Raw genomic sequence first — 16,254 nt, forward strand, 5'->3', positions numbered from 1 at the left:
AGTCATACCGTCATATACCGTAATTTTACCGTTATACCTTATTTAATGCCAAACCGTGTTTTTTGTCACGAGGGCCCGTTTCACAAGGAAACACAATCCCAGCACACGTTATAACCACATGCAAGGACACGTCAAGTTTTCAACGAAAAAACACGGGAACAATGCATACTTTCACGTGTTTTTTTCGTTGAAAACTTGACGTGCCTTTGCATGTGTTTTTATATGTGCTACGGGTGGGACAGGCCCTTTCAGCGAACACCTTGTACAATCACTATTTGATAGTGAATCATAAACACATGCTTATGATATAGTCGGAATCCTACAATGGAATTTGCTTTTAGTAGAGATTTCGAAAGATAATGGAAATGGGTTTTTTCGCTTTATATTTGTATGTCTGCAAAAGGTCTAAATAGATTATTCAGGCTTCTAACACCAAACAAATTCAATTATGACTCCAGTCAAGTCAAGCCCCAGATCAATAAACTGAGTTTCGTCATGTCTCTTGTATGACCTCCGAATTTAAGTAAACCACGCTCGACAAAGCATTCAAATCACGTTCCTAAACTAACCAATATTCAGAGACGTAACATAGATCAATGCGTTACCACGGAAAACAGACATGGTATATTTAAACATGTGAAAGCTAAAGTTACAGACGTTTTAATTTGTCTGAAGAGAGACCCTAAAATTAGCGTTCATCCGGACAGAGTTATTTCCGAGTTCACGTGCGACTGACCTTGGGCCGTGTGCACGAATACCATGCTGCAGACAGTGAGTGACTTTGTGAGACACTGGCTAATTGGACAGCAACAACGAATTAACATACGGGAAAAAACTATCAGATAAGGGACCTCATGAGTGAAAAATCACATTTTGACTTCTTATTGTATATTAAAACTACATATCTTAGGGCCACAAAAAATAATTCGTAACGTTCAACTCATATTTGTTACAGTGAGTGAGTATGGTTTTACGCCGCTTTTAGCAATATTCCAGCAATATCACGGCGGGGGACACTAGAAATGGGCTACACACATTGTACCCATGTCGGGAATCGAACCCGGGTCTTCGGCGTGAGGAGCGAACGCTTTAACTATTAGGCTGCCCCACCGCCCCTATTTGTTACAGAGATACATGACATCTAACATTTGGACTCATTTTTTGCAAAGTCCCATTTTCAGACTTATAACTTTTTATGTAATGATTGCAATTTTTAGATATAATGTCAAGTAGAAATGTATGCTGAAATGTATTGATATACTTTTTTGTTACATTACGAACAAACGAGAGAAAAATATCATATATTTGTACATGCTACACACATGGCGATTTATACGGAAGTAACTTGCCATCAAACGTATTTCTTTATGACGTCACGGTACAAATGTATCCCGATTTTTACCCGTAAGACCGCCTCCGTGGTCTAGCGGTAGACCGTCCGCCCGGAGAGCAGAAGGTCCGAGGTTCGATCCCCGGCCGCGTCATACCAAAAGACGTTAAAAGATGGTACTTGTTGTTACCCTGTCTGGCGCTCGGCATTAAGGACTAAAACAAGGAATGGTCGGCTCTGAGTCAGTTTATAGTGTCTGAGTCAGTATGTTGTGTCTGAGTGGGGTATTCATGTTAGTCTGTACCAATGCCGGTTTATAGTGCTAGCCCACTGAGATACCATGTCGCAATTAAACATGAATACCCCAGATACCCCGACTTAAACGATATTTACATTGTACCTCTGACGTGACCTTCACAGTTGTCAGGTCAACATGATCGACGTTTTACATTGTGCTGCTGACCATAAATGTATCCCGTGACGTTGCGACGTCAACCACAACGATGTGTACGGTTGTCACTGTTGCAACTGTCTCGCCTGAAGGCTTTGAGATTCTCTTCCAGACATAGCGCCCGTCATAGCTCCAGACACAGCTCAAGACAGCTCCAAACGTAGCTTCAGACACCTCCAGACAACTCCAGACAAAGTTGCAGCTGACATAACTCCAGACATAGCCACCGACTTAGCCCCAGACACCTTCAGACATAGCTTCAGATACCTCCAGACATAGCTCCAGACACTTCCAGACATAGCTCCAGACACCTCCAGACATAGCTCACGACACTTCCAGACAAAATTGCAGCTGTCATAACTCCAGACATAGCCCCCGACTTAGCTCCAGACAGCTCCAGACTTAGCTTCAGATAAAGCTCCAGACATAGCTCCAGACGGCGGTAAAAAGTGAAATTAAGAAAGAAAATATTTCCGAAAAATCGATACAGCCCACTGTATATATGAGAAGTTGCCTTTGTGAAGCCACGAGAAACACTAGTGTGACCACTCGTATTCAGTACTGCTAACTCGAAGCATGTCGAGTTAATGATTGCACATCCCAGTACCGACCTGCAGACATTGATTTGGCGATGTTTGATTTAATTAAATTCAAACCCCAATCGTTGTCTATGTATATTGCGATGATCGTTTCAAATAGTTCATAGTTTCTCTCTTTCAAAAAGGATAGTTAGAAAGTATTTGTTTAAAAAAACGATGATTAGATGTGGAAAAAGGTGGAAGTTTAATATTTTAATTCTGATTTCTCCTGTTGATTGGTGTAGCTGGGTTTGTCCATATGTCCAGTGTCAGTGTGATCACAGATAATGTATGTAGATAATAATAATAAAATTATTATTATTATTATTATTATTATTATTATTATTATTATTATTGATGATAATAATAATAATAATGAACGCCGGCAATAGAGTAAAAGCCACAAATACTAATGCTGTACCCGTGCTTTCATATTCTTTTGGTGTTGTTGATTGGACGAAACAAGAAATTCAGGGTATTGACACCCTCACACGAAGAATCAAGTCAGACAATAGATCCCACCAACCTCGCCCTTCCCTCAAGTGCTTATATTTACCAATCATTATGGGAGGACGTGGTTTGATTAACGTGGAGGCTCTTCATGATAGAATTGTTTTGTGCACTTTTGCACACATTTATTTGTCTGATGATCCTCTTGTGAAGCATGTCAAGACTCATGATGAAAACAAGGAATTCCACAGCTTTCGTAAACGAGCCAAGGATGTGGGAAATATATCTCGATCAGTGTTGATTTTATTGATAGTTCTGTACTGCTGGACGGTACAGAAATGAGTCTCAACCAAGTGAAGTGCCATATCAAATCGGCCCAGACTCAAGGAGAGGCTATCTGCATCGAGTATATATCAGCAACCCTGCAGAGTCCTTCGCTTGGATGAGGTCGACTGGCCTGAAAAGTGAAACAGAAGGCTTTCTGTTTGCTGCTCAGGACCAGTCACTTTCAACTCGAAAACGTCAATGCGTGATTTTGCGTCAGAATCTAAATATGAAATGTTGATTATGCAATGAATTAAATGAGACTGTCGAACAAATTGTCAATGGATGCCCAGCTTTGGCACAGACACAGTATCTTATGCGACATGATGGCGTGGCTCGAGCATTTTATTACCGTCTTCGCCATGCTTGTGGTTTTGACACAGAGGTCCATCCATGGTACGACCCGGAATATGATCAATACAAAATCTTTGGAATAGGCCCGTATACAACGTCAGACCTATCCAGGCCAACAAACCTGATCTTGTCCTTTTTGATAAATCCAATGAAATCATTGATATCATTGAGTTGTCTGTCCCCTTTGACACTGATGTGATTGACAAGATTGAGGAAAAAAATGGCAAATATGCAGACCTCGCGTTCGAAATGTCACGCTTGCGTCCCAAGTACCAAGTTGTCCGACTCCCCATTGTTCTCGGTATCTTCTCCTAAGCGCACAGGTGAAAAATTAGGCGAATTTAAGCATCGTTGATGGCGGAGAGTAGTTGAATGGGTGACCACACTCAAACACATGCCTCCTTATAACTTTGTTCAAAACAGCAGCGAATGGGTACCCGGTAGGATAATTCTAGAGCATCATAGGCCACTTGGGTATATGCCGTTAAACATTCATATCCTAGAGGCCAATGTGCTTTTTTCTCTGACATTTGGCGCATACGGTGAAGTAATAACGTCATCATGCGCAGAACGTCGTGACGTACTAATAGCTTCACAATGGTGTAGCTCTAAGATGCCACTCAATGTATAGCTTGCGAATAGTCCCCGCGAGTCTTACTGTAGAAACTCAAATCAGCAAAATCAGCATTTACAGTAAAATTACAATTGAAGCTCTGTCATTTCCATGTTCGTGCCAAGGCATGACCACATCTGATAACATACATATGCTTGTAAGTACATTTCAAATATTTCGTATTGTTTCGGACAATATCGTTACAAGAATAGCTGTAGCACATGAAAAAACAATGAGACAAAGGTTTGCAGACGGTAGAAGCAGCAGCATTAACTGATGAATTAGACATATTTAGATAGAACTTCGACGATAATCTACGAGAGCTCCACAAACAACATTAAATTCTAAATGCTAGGCGACACGAAGTGCTCAGTAAACAGAGTCTTGTGTATATCACAAAATAGGGAAGACCAATAGTTTATGATTTCATCCAATAAACAACTTATTTTTAACGCTTATACCGCGGGCAATCGTTTCAGACGGAAGAAAATGTTGACCACACAAAGACCAACATTCTGTTGACCCCACAAAGACCAACATTCGGTTGACCACACAAAGACCAACATTCGGTTGACCACATAAAGACCAACATTCTGTTGACCTCACAAAGACCAACATTCTGTTGACCAGACAAAGACCAACATTCTGTTGACCACACAAAGACCAACATTCTGTTGACCCCACAAAGACCAACATTCGGTTGATCCCACAAAGACCAACATTTGGTTGACTACACAAAGACCAACATTATTTTGACCACACAAATACCAACATTCTGTTGACCCCACAAAGACCAACATTCTGTTGACAGCACAAAGACCAACATTCGGTTGACTACACAAAGACCAACATTCTGTTGACCCCACAAAGACCAACTTTCTGTTGACCACACAAAGACCAACATTCTGTTGACCAGACAAAGACCAACATTCTGTTGACCAGACAAAGACCAACATTCTGTTGACCACAGAAAGACCAAGATTCTTGGTTATTTGTCGCCTTTGGACTAAGTAAGTTTGTTTCCATATAACTTTCTATAAATATTCCAATCCGGGCCAGGCAGACAATTGATGCAGAGTATGATAAAAGTCACACCCCACCGGAAATACACAATCTGATATTCCTGCTACATCTTTGTACATCGAGTCTGAACCACTGACATCATGAGCATCGCAGCGCAACTGGTATAAGATGGCATTCAATCAACCAAGTCATCGAGCTTGATAACCCGATCGCCTCTTACGACAAGCGTTGGGTTGCAGGCCACCTATATTAAAGCTAGTAATTACAACCTTCATTCTTGTCTAAGTGAGTGAGTGAGTTTTGGTTTAGCGCCGCTTTTAATAGAATTCCAGTTATATCACGGCGTGTCAGCTTAATGTGGGAGAAAAGCCCGAAATGATGGAGGTCTCAGACATTTACCACTTCGGTGAAACCCACGAGCACGGGTATGGTGCTGACAAACCTCGAAACATAATCGGGGCGAACCGGGATTCGAACCCACAATCATAGGATTCTTGCGTGCCTTAGACGACGGGGCCACCCGTGCCCCCTTATTGTCTAAGCTTTAACGAAACCACATCATTATCATGAGTGAGTGAGTATGGTTTTGCGCCGCTTTTAGCAATCTTCCAGCAATATCACGGCGGGGGCACCAGAAATGGGCTTCACACATTGTACCCATGTCGGGAATCGAACCCGTGTCTTCGGTGTGACGAGCGAACGCTTTAACCACTAGGCTACCCCACTCTACCATCATTATGAGGGTGATCTCATTTTTCAAACACAATTGCTTATTGACTTAAACAGCTATTCCAAATCTCCCCTAAAACCATCATTACCTCTAGCCACGATGTCTGTCGAGGTTTAGTCAAGTTCTTCTTGAAATATGCATATTATGACTTATAGTGTGAAGGTGGCGATGTCAACTTGCTTTCTCCTCTCTGGCAATGAAATGCCTCATTTTGAAACATGTCGCCGTCCAAAAAGGATGTATGGAACACTGTGAGGGGCATCGTGGCACAAGTCAATTTTCTTTAATAAACGGGATCGATTGGATGACTTTATGCCAAGACATGATTTATTTGAAACCTTTAAAACTATTCAACCTTTGCACATTTATAGTGAGTCAATCCCATGATGAATTGAAACCTCTGGTTTCGTTAGGCATTAACTTCTAGTTCAAGTATCATTTTAATAATATTTAAGATTTTTGATTAATGTAGAGAGTGCATATTTGAATTAGGAATCTAATATAGGTGAAATCATCTATTTCAAGCAGTTATCAGCTTGACCGCGATGGTCTTACGCTGACATCACTATCTCCATGACCAGAGGTCGCGTTCGATCATCATGATGTTAAATCTGAACCATTAGTTCATGGATATTGAACCCGTGAAGATTCGGGGTAGAATAGGTCTTCAGCAACCCATGCTTGCCGAAAACGGCGACTATGCTTGTCGAAAGAGGCGACTAACGGGATCGAGTGGGCAGGCTCGCTGACTTGGTTGATGCATGTCATCGATCCCAATTGCGTGGATCGATGCTCATGATATTACTCACCGGATTGTCTGCTCCAGACTGGATTATTTACAGACCGCCGTCATATAGCTGGAATATTCCTGAGTGCGGCGTCAAACAACAAACCAACCAACCAACCAATCATGGTATATTGAATCCCGTTATGTCTATTCATGGTCTACAAATATGTCTGTTATTGTAGGTGATCTGTGATCTGTGTTCTGTGATCTGTGTTCTGTGATCTACGATCTGTGGTCAGTGATCTGTTCTGTGGTCTGTGATCTATGATTGGTGGTCTGTGGTATGGGATCTGTTGCCTATGATCTATGGTCTGTTGTCTGGATCTATGGTGTGATTTGTTGTCTGGTCTGTGATGTGTTGTTTGTGATCTACGGTCTGTAATATGTGATCTATGGTCTATGATCTTTGGTTTGTGATCTTTTGTTTGTTTTCAACCTTTGTTTATTCGCTTCAACGCTATACACGCTTTAATTGCGGACTATCTTGTTTTCATGGCCAATGGGGGCGGTCGGGTAGCCTAGTGGTTAAAGCGTTCGCTCGTCACGCCAAAGACCCGGGTTCGAATCCCGACATGGGTACAATGTGTGAAGCCCATTTCTGGTGTCCCCCGCCGTGATATTGCTGGAATATTGCTAAAAGCGGCGTAGAATCAAACTCACTCACTCACTCACTCACTCATGGCCAATGGGTCACCATTCACCACCAGAAATCTCAAACTGGATAGAACCTGGAATAAGTCACACTGACTTTAGGGTTAAAAATGGAAAAAATATCAGCAGAGATTTCGATATGTTTGTTCAGAAAATAATCAAAATAACAGATGTTCTTATTAAATTTGATGTGAGGTCATTGAGCTTGGTATTTGAGTCCAGCTTAACGCTGAACGAGATTTCTGTCACAATGCTGCACTCGGCGTTATGGAATAGTGGTGTTGTAGTCCCTAGGGCTCATTCTTGTGTAAGAATACCCAAGCGTTTCCGCCTCAATTAGATTGGCAAGGGCCATCGTACTGTTTCAGCTCGTATGACGTAACTAATCTGTTGCTCAAAGACAGGGTCCATTCTCAAAGCCATTATTCAAATTAGGTTTGGTTTCACACTAACAGTCGGCATACTTCTACTATCATTTACAGAGAGTTGTAAAAAAAACGCGACTGATTATCCACAAGAAATGTTCTTTTACCCGAGTTTGATTCTGTTATATACTCATTCAACGTCAAGTATATGCTATTGGATATCATTAAGCATGTTTTTATCGAATCACCCATTCTCATCTTTCAACGCTGTGACTCTACACTGTATCATTTGATATACATACATTTACCGACTTCTCTATCATAACACGTTATCACGTGGGGGGCAAGGGCCCTGGGCTGATGATGAGTCTATTCAGCCTGACTGAGCCAGGATCACCCAAACTCTCTTTACCGCATTTTTTAAATTTTGATCTGTACATGATAATAGAGTCTAACAAGACTGGCTGTGCCAGGATGAACCAAACCCTCCTTGCTGCATATATTTATTTTAATCTGTAAAATATAACGATAATGATGATAATAATAATACTGATGATGATGATGACGATGATGATAAATTATTAGTTGTGTATACGACTATTTTCATATATTTACCTTCAGTACAAACACTCTTTGCTGCATTTTTATGTCAATCTGTAAACGAAATGATGATGATGATGATGATGAAGTTGATGATGATGATGATGATGATGATGATCTCACTAGTGCGTTCCTACAGCGTCTCCAACCACCGACAAAACGCATACATCACCATAGCCATAACAGAGGCTCCAAAAAGAGCCAAAGCCTCCACAATTCTTCCAAGCAAATGTATAGGATCAGCAATCGCTATGACGCTCAACTCATCCACATAATCTAACGAGAGTTGACTGTCCATGGCTTTTTCTACCTTAGATCTTTCTGAAGCTGCGCGTTATTATTTCGACTCGCAGGTATGACGTCTCTCACGTCATTTCCCAAACAATGCGTGGAACTTCATTCGTTTGGCAGCGATTGGTTTTTTTCTCCACATGAAATTCTCAGTGCAGTTTTGGGGGTCTGCGTTCTAATATTCCTCTAACATTTCGTTGGGCAGGGCCGAAGACGCATCAAGTTCCCCATCAACCGGAATCACAGCGCTGTGAAGGCAAGCTTGTACTACTGTTTCACTGCTCTCCTGAAGGACATAAACCGTATTTTAGAGGCTACAACCCACAGATGTGTCCCCAAACATGCCTAGGAATTAGCTGGCGCGTTCTTGTGTATTACGTGATGCTATTTCATCACGACTCCGCTGAAGCTATTCTTAAGCCACGATAGCCTAACCAAAATACGGCAGTCATCGATCTGGGAAATTCCATCGCAATCCTTTGGAAAAACGGTCAAATTTGCTCTCCTGTGATTTATCTCCAGGTTGGACTTAATAAAATTTGCCCAACACATATGACTGAATTTGGAAAGAAAATCAATTTGAAGAATAAATGCGTATCGACATAGCTGTACGGCTATAATGTATTCAGCCAAAACGTCTAGAGCCAATAATGTGCCTTGACTCTCCGACCTATACTACCATCGCTCAAGTTATTAAACACTAAGTGGATATTTTACACTTGGACGGTACAAGGAATCGTCTACAGGCTGTTATTTTAAGACTCGACAGACACAAGTTGCTCTGCGAGAGAAGCCACAGTATTCCTTGGTACTTCACGCCTCAGTACCTTACCTAACCTTAAGTAGAATCAGTACAATAAATATAGAATACTGGGAAAAAAGGTGTGCGGGTTATTTTTGTGATGTTCTCGAGGGAAATCAGTTCATGGTTAAAACGCATCTGTAATCTAATTTTTGTAATTATTTCTAACACGGCTAGGAATTATACAAATATACTTCGCTCGTCACGTGCTTTCATCTTAGTAGATCGTATGTTGATGTTGATAACGAGATATATATGCATAGTTTGATGTAGGTGAGCACACATATATGTCGAAACCTTGTTCTATTTTTATTGCAACGCCCTTTCCTAATTAGAGGTGGTGCGTCTTTACTACTTTGCCATTATCTTTTTTATTGAACAAAATTGTTTCTATGAGTATTGATTTTAACAGCCAAATCTAGATAGCAAGCACCGTCAACAGCCTATGTTCCTTGTAAATACTGTAAGCTTGGTAGCAGTCCATCTCTTGCCGCGTGTGTTAACGCTTTGTTGTTTTATCAAGTGGTTTATTACAAAAACCAAATGACGTCACTCGCTTGAAGAAGAAAGGAAGATAGCAAGTTTCCATGGTAACCGATATTTTATTTCGGTTGTGATTAAAGTAGGTTTGTCCACACACGTAATCCGCATTGCTAGTTTGTCAGCGTCATCTGGCATACTTGCAGTTGAATAAAGAATAGCATTATCGGCATGCAAGTCGTTTAACAGAAGGATATATTGAATATTGGACCTTTGATTTTCTGTGACGCAAGGTACCACATAGGCATGTAGGCTGTGCTGCATCCTACATGTATTTATTGACGGGAAATAGGATTAGTAGCCAAACATTGCATTGTCTACATTGAGGTACACTAGAATTAATGGGTTTACTTCAACCTGAATTTCCATGTTCGAATCTCAAATGCACTAATGGCGTAACGCGGGGCATCATGAGATCCGACAGGTTGGAGGGAAAATGTTCGATAAAACCAATATGCTGTTTGATTGTAAGAAATTGCATAGTACTTGTATCACTTATGACAATCTGCTCGTCAATTATAACTTGGTGTCACTGGGAGTTTTACCAACGCCTTACTAACAATATACGCCGCTATCAATTTGATTCTGTTTTTTCGGGTGGATATTTATGCAGTCAGGTCATGTTAGATGTCTGGCCATCATGGATCTTGGTCTAACCAGTCAGGTCGCGTTAGATGTCTGGCCTTCCTGGGTCTTCGTCTTACCAATCAGGTCACAGGAGATGTCTGGCCTTCTGGGGTCTTGGTCTAACCAGTCAGGTCACGTTAGATGTCTGGCCTTCAGGGTTCTTGGTCTAACCAGTCAGGTCATGTTAGATGTCTGGCCTTCAGGGTTCTTGGTCTAACCAGTCAGTTCACAGGAGATGTCTGGCCTTCTGGGGTCTTGGTCTAACAAATCATGCAGCGTTAGATGTCTGACCTTCTGAGGTCTTGGTCTAACCAGTCAGGTCACAGTAGATGTCTGGCGACTTGGTCTAACGAGTCAGGTCACGTGCACGGTAGATGTCTGGCCTTCTGGCGTCTTGGTCTAACCAGTCAGGTCACGGTAGATGTGTGGCCTTCTGGTGTCTTGGTCTAACCAGTCAGGTCACGGTAGATGTCTAGCCTTCTGGCGTCTTGGTCTAACCAGTCAGGTTACGGTTGATATCTAGCCTTCTGGCGTCTTGGTCTAACCAGTCAGGTTACGGTTGATGTCTGGCCTTCTTCGTCTTACAAATCAGGTCACGGTATCTTGGGTCTTGGTCTAACCAGTCAGGTCACGGTATCTTGGGTCTTGGTCTAACCAGTCAGGTCACGTTAGTTGTCTGGCCTTCTTGGGTCTTCGTCTTACCAATCAGATCACGGGAGAGGCTTCATTGGTCAGGTCACAGTACACTCTTGTTAACAACAAAATATGTATACAGAATATGACATTGCTGCAATTTCTCATTCATACTTTTTGTGACGAATACAAGCGATTGCGCGTTATGCAGTGCTTCACACTTGTAGCCTCTGAAATCAAACACACAGCTTTGCCAATAATGTTTATTTATGCTCGTCACTGATATTCGGTTAAACCAAAACTCCCCATATTTCAATCCAAATATACCCACATATTTCAGTAACAGCCCCGCCACATCGATTATCTGCACAAATAGCGAGGGCGCCAGAAATAGCTTCACGAAGGGAGATAACTCTTAATGAAACTATAACAGTAACCGCTACATAAACGTGTTTTCAAAATGCTGCGTTCTCAAATATTTGTATGCTTTTCATTTTCTGGTGTCATTACCAGCCTACTTAGTCCCACAAGCATACAGTAAGCATACAAAGACACCCGGTGCACTGTATGGCGGTGTTCAGGCATGTACGCCGGTCTTCGCGGTCACTGAATATTATTATCGATCCAACCGTATTTGCAGACTTTGGTCTTTATTAACCGGAATCTCTCGCTGGAACATGATTTGGTCAACCTGTCACCACCTCCCGTCGCCCCAGTAAATACGCGGTCTGTCAGTGGAAGTGTTAGCGAGTGGGAATATGGCCTGGGCGAAGCTATGAATCGTCAAATACCAGTAACGATTTTTACTTGAGTGAATATCTTTGATGTTAAATAAACCAATCGAATTCTGTAGAACAAATATGCTCCCATCTGTAGGAAAAAAATTCAACAAGTTAAAGTACCGTTTACAAAAGCTTGTAAAAATGTGTACATTTCAACAATCTCTCACACGAATCGATTAAGGCCAAATACTTGTAATAGTCGTGGTATTTGCATTTTTAGAAGTACACATGATACATTGGCAGGGGTTTCAAACTATCCATGACCACGGATATTTGTTTTGTTTGACATTTGACATTTCGGTTCCCATGAGAGGTAATTTGAAGAAAAATCCATTTTTCGTACTTACATCTATCAATCATGTTCAGGTAGTGTTAAAACAAAGAACAGATTTAATGAATGCTGTTAGACTTGTATGGCAAAAGAAGATAGGTTGATACTTTGAGGAAGGTTTTACTTGATGCATTTTATTATGAAATTGGAGAAAATTAGAATCTGTATCGGTAGGGGAGAGACATTGTTCCTACATTGTGAAGTCGCATCTGTGTGACACAAGTACACCCTTTCAACATTGGGTGTTTTGTGTGATGGATGTGGTAGGGGTGGGATGGTAATGGATGTATGTAGGGGTGGGGATGAGTGTGGTGGTTGATGGGCGTGGTAGGGTGGGGCTGTGGGTGGTGGTTGATGGGTGTGGTAGGGGGATGTGGGTGATGGTTGATGGGTGGGTTAGGGTGGGCTGTGGGTGATGGTTGATGGGTGGGTTAGGGTGGGCTGTGGGTGGTGGTTGATGGATGTGGTAGGGTGGGGCTGTGGGTGGTGGTTGATGGGTGTGGTAGGGTGGGGCTGTAGGTGATGGTTGATGGATGTGGTAGGGTTGGGGCTGTGAGTGGTGGTTGATGGGTGTGGTAGGGGGGCTGTGGGTGATGGTTGATGGGTGTGGTAGGGTGGGCTGTGAGTGGTGGTTGATGGATGTGGTAGGGTTGGGGCTGTGAGTGGTGGTTGATGGATGTGGTAGGGTTGGGGCTGTGAGTGGTGGTTGATGGATGTGGTAGGGTTGAGGCTGTGAGTGGTGGTTGATGGGTGTGGTACGGTTGGGGCTGTGGGTGATGGTTGATGGATGTGATAGGGTGGGGCTGTGGGTGATGGTTGATGGATGTGGTAGGGTGGGGCTGTGGGTGATGGTTGATGGATGTGGTAGGGTGGGGCTGTGGGTGGTGGTTAATCGGTGTGGTAGGGGGGGGGGGGTTGGGTGGTGGTTGATGGATGTGGTAGGGTGGGGCTGTGGGTGGTGGTTGATGGGTGTGGTAGGGAGGGGCTGTGGGTGGTGGTTGATGGGTGTGGTAGGGGGGCTGTTGGTTATGGTTGATGGGTGGGGCTGTGGGTGGTGGTTGATCGGTGTGGTAGGGTGGGGCTGTGGGTGGTGGTTGATGGGTGTGGTAGGGGGCTGTGGGTGATGGTTGATGGGTGTGGTAGGGGGGGCTTTGGGTGGTGGTTGATGGGTGTCGTAGGGGGGCTGTGGGTGATGGTTGATGGGTGTGGTAGGGGGGGCTGTGGGTGATGGTTGATGGATGTGGTAGGGTGGGGGCTGTTGGTGATGGTTGATGGGTGTCGTAGGGGGGCTGTGGGTGATGGTTGATGGGTGTGGTAGGGGGGGGGCTGTTGGTGATGGTTGATGGGTGTCGTAGGGGGGCTGTGGGTGATGGTTGATGGGTGTGGTAGGGGGGGGGCTGTTGGTGATGGTTGATGGGTGTCGTAGGGGGGCTGTGGGTGATGGTTGATGGGTGTGGTAGGGGGGGGGCTGTTGGTGATGGTTGATGGGTGTCGTAGGTGGGGCCATTGGTGGTGGTTGATGGATGTGGTAGGGTGGGGCTGTGGGTGGTGGTTGATGGATATGTTAGGGGGACCATTGGTGGTGGTTGATGGATGTGGTGGGGGGGCTGTTGGTTATGGTTGATGGGTGGGGCTGTGGGTGGTGGTTGATGGGTGGGGCTGTGGGTGGTGGTTGATGGGTGTGGTAGGGGGGCTGTGGGTGATGGTTGATGGGTGCGGTAGGGGGGGCTTTGGGTGGTGGTTGATGGGTGTGGTAGGGGGGCTGTGGGTGATGGTTGATGGGTGTGGTAGGGGGGGCTGTGGGTGATGGTTGATGGATCTGGTAGGGTGGGGCTGTGGGTGGTGGTTAATCGGTGTGGTAGGGGGGGTATGTTGGTGATGGTTGATGGGTGTGGTAGGGTGGGGCTGTGGCTGGTGGTTGATGGGTGTGGTAGGTGGGGCTGTTGGTGGTGGTTGAAGGATGTGGTGGGGGGGTGGGGGGGCTGTTGGTGATGGTTGATGGGTGTGGTTGGGGGTGGGTGTTGTGATGGTTGATGGATGTGGTAGGGTGGGGCTGTGGGTGGTGGTTGATGGATATGTTAGGGGGGCCATTGGTGGTGGTTGATGGATGTGGTGGGGGGGGGGGGGCTGTTGGTTATGGTTGATGGGTGGGGCTGTGGGTGGTGGTTGATGGGTGTGGTAGGGTGGGGCTGTGGGTGGTGGTTGATGGGTGTGGTAGGGGGGCTGTGGGTGATGGTTGATGGGTGTGGTAGGGGGGGGGGGCTGTTGGTGATGGTTGATGGGTGTGGTAGGGGGGCTGTGGGTGATGGTTGATGGTTGTGGTAGGGGGGGCTTTGGGTGGTGGTTGATGGGTGTGGTAGGGGGGGGCTGTTGGTGATGGTTGATGGGTGTGGTAGGTGGGGCTGTGGGTGATACTAGTGGTTGATGAATGGTTTTAGAAATTGTTAGTTAACATGGGATTGATGGTATGGATGAATAGATAATGTCCAATGGTGGTGATACTATATATTTAGCATACATTAAGAAATAAGATGTTCGAACACACTCTTTAAAGCGTAAACAAATGACAGCACAATATCTAAAACAATTTTGTGACAGGATCTGTAATGCTTCATGGAGTATTAACACTTATATGTTAACAACCCTGCCCGCCACCCCCATCTCCCTCCAATTCCGAAACCCAACAATTGCTGTAGCCGCCCTTTATCATGTGCATTAATCCTTCTGAACGTTACCACACAGTTTACCGTTTGCATACACTATATTTCAGCCAAGAATGTACAATATCAAGAAAAATCATATTGAAGGCTGCAGGATTCAATTTTAAATTGTGCCGTTAAAAGCTTTCCCGATAAAGTATTATCTATGGTTGCGTTGTTGCATTACTCAGTAAACAAACTGACCGAAAGTTACCTCGATGGAAATGCTTGAATCATTCTGGGCTCAGCGTACAAGCTAATGATTAGTAGGCACAATGAACGAGCATCACTACGCCCCTGTTGTAGGACGAATAGATCTAGGATCACATTCCCACGTAATGGCAATAACCTTAAACCTTTCACGCTTGTTAATGTAGAAAATCCATTCTTTAACGCAAAATAACATTCTTATCGCTTCACTTTATATCTATCAGTCTGCCTTTCGACTTAGGTGACACGGAAGCCGACAGGGGGCGTCGTCTGTGAGTGTAATGGTCACCTCACCTCGCGACCCCAACTCCTAATCGTTATCAGGTAAATTGGAAAGATGGTTGCGAGTTCCGATTTCTCTCTGCGCCTAATTTTCTGAAAATAGTGCGACCTTTTCACGCCTTCTGTCATGTACTGTGATAGCAGACGGACCAACTCTACCAGCAGACGACAATTCACAGAGAGGCCAATCGGAAGCGTTCACCAGCACTTCCGGTCATTGTGGTTAATACAGAAAGTGGGAACTGGCGTGATGGCGAAGGTTTCGTTCTGGTCTCAATCAGAAAATAATTGGTAACCGGGATCGAACCCAATGTGGGTCAAGTGAAAGATTCATTAACTTCTAAAAATTGTCCTTATTGGTTTTCCACTCCGTTCCACGGAGAAACGCGCAGCACTGGAAGTGTTTTCTGGTATTTGGAAGAGCAAAGCGCGATGGTTATGAGCCAAATTTGGGTGAAGAGATCGATTTTCTCCCCGTAGAATCAGGAGAGCCGTGGCACTGCTCCTCAAATAGGAATGGGTAAGTGTGCAGCCTGCCTCAGCCACCATGCTAGGGCAATACATCCAAACAAATTAAGGAGGCCACTTGTCACAAAGATCAATAGCGAGTCCCACAACACCGTGTAGTGAGCTCCCCAAAACACTAAACATGCAGTTCCAGAGGCATCAGGTGGGTGGATGCTGTGCAATGACATAAAGCGATGCGTGGAGTTTTTAACAAAATAATAAAACTGACATTTCTTTTTCTAATTACCAATCTTTGTATTGTGTGGCTGAAATCTGACACTAAGGTACTTTCCT

General features: G+C 44.0%; 1 protein-coding gene across 1 annotated transcript; it reads right to left on the reverse strand.

The window, feature by feature from the left end:
- Positions 1-12,693: 12,693 nt before the first annotated feature.
- LOC124136096 (extensin-like) lies at positions 12,694-13,839 on the reverse strand. Its single transcript, XM_046501889.2, has one exon. It carries the CDS (start codon positions 13,837-13,839, stop codon positions 12,694-12,696), a length of 1,146 nt encoding a protein of 381 aa, XP_046357845.2.
- Between the last annotated feature and the right edge of the window lie 2,415 nt (positions 13,840-16,254).

This window comes from Haliotis rufescens, unplaced genomic scaffold (assembly GCF_023055435.1).
Source record: "Haliotis rufescens isolate VD_foot unplaced genomic scaffold, xgHalRufe1.0.p SCAF_44, whole genome shotgun sequence".
NCBI classification, from domain to species: domain Eukaryota; kingdom Metazoa; phylum Mollusca; class Gastropoda; order Lepetellida; family Haliotidae; genus Haliotis; species Haliotis rufescens.

Excerpts from the sequence above, each read along its gene's own strand:
- LOC124136096 (XM_046501889.2), bottom strand. The coding sequence starts at position 13,839 with ATGGTCCCCCTAACATATCCATCAACCACCACCCACAGCCCCACCCTA.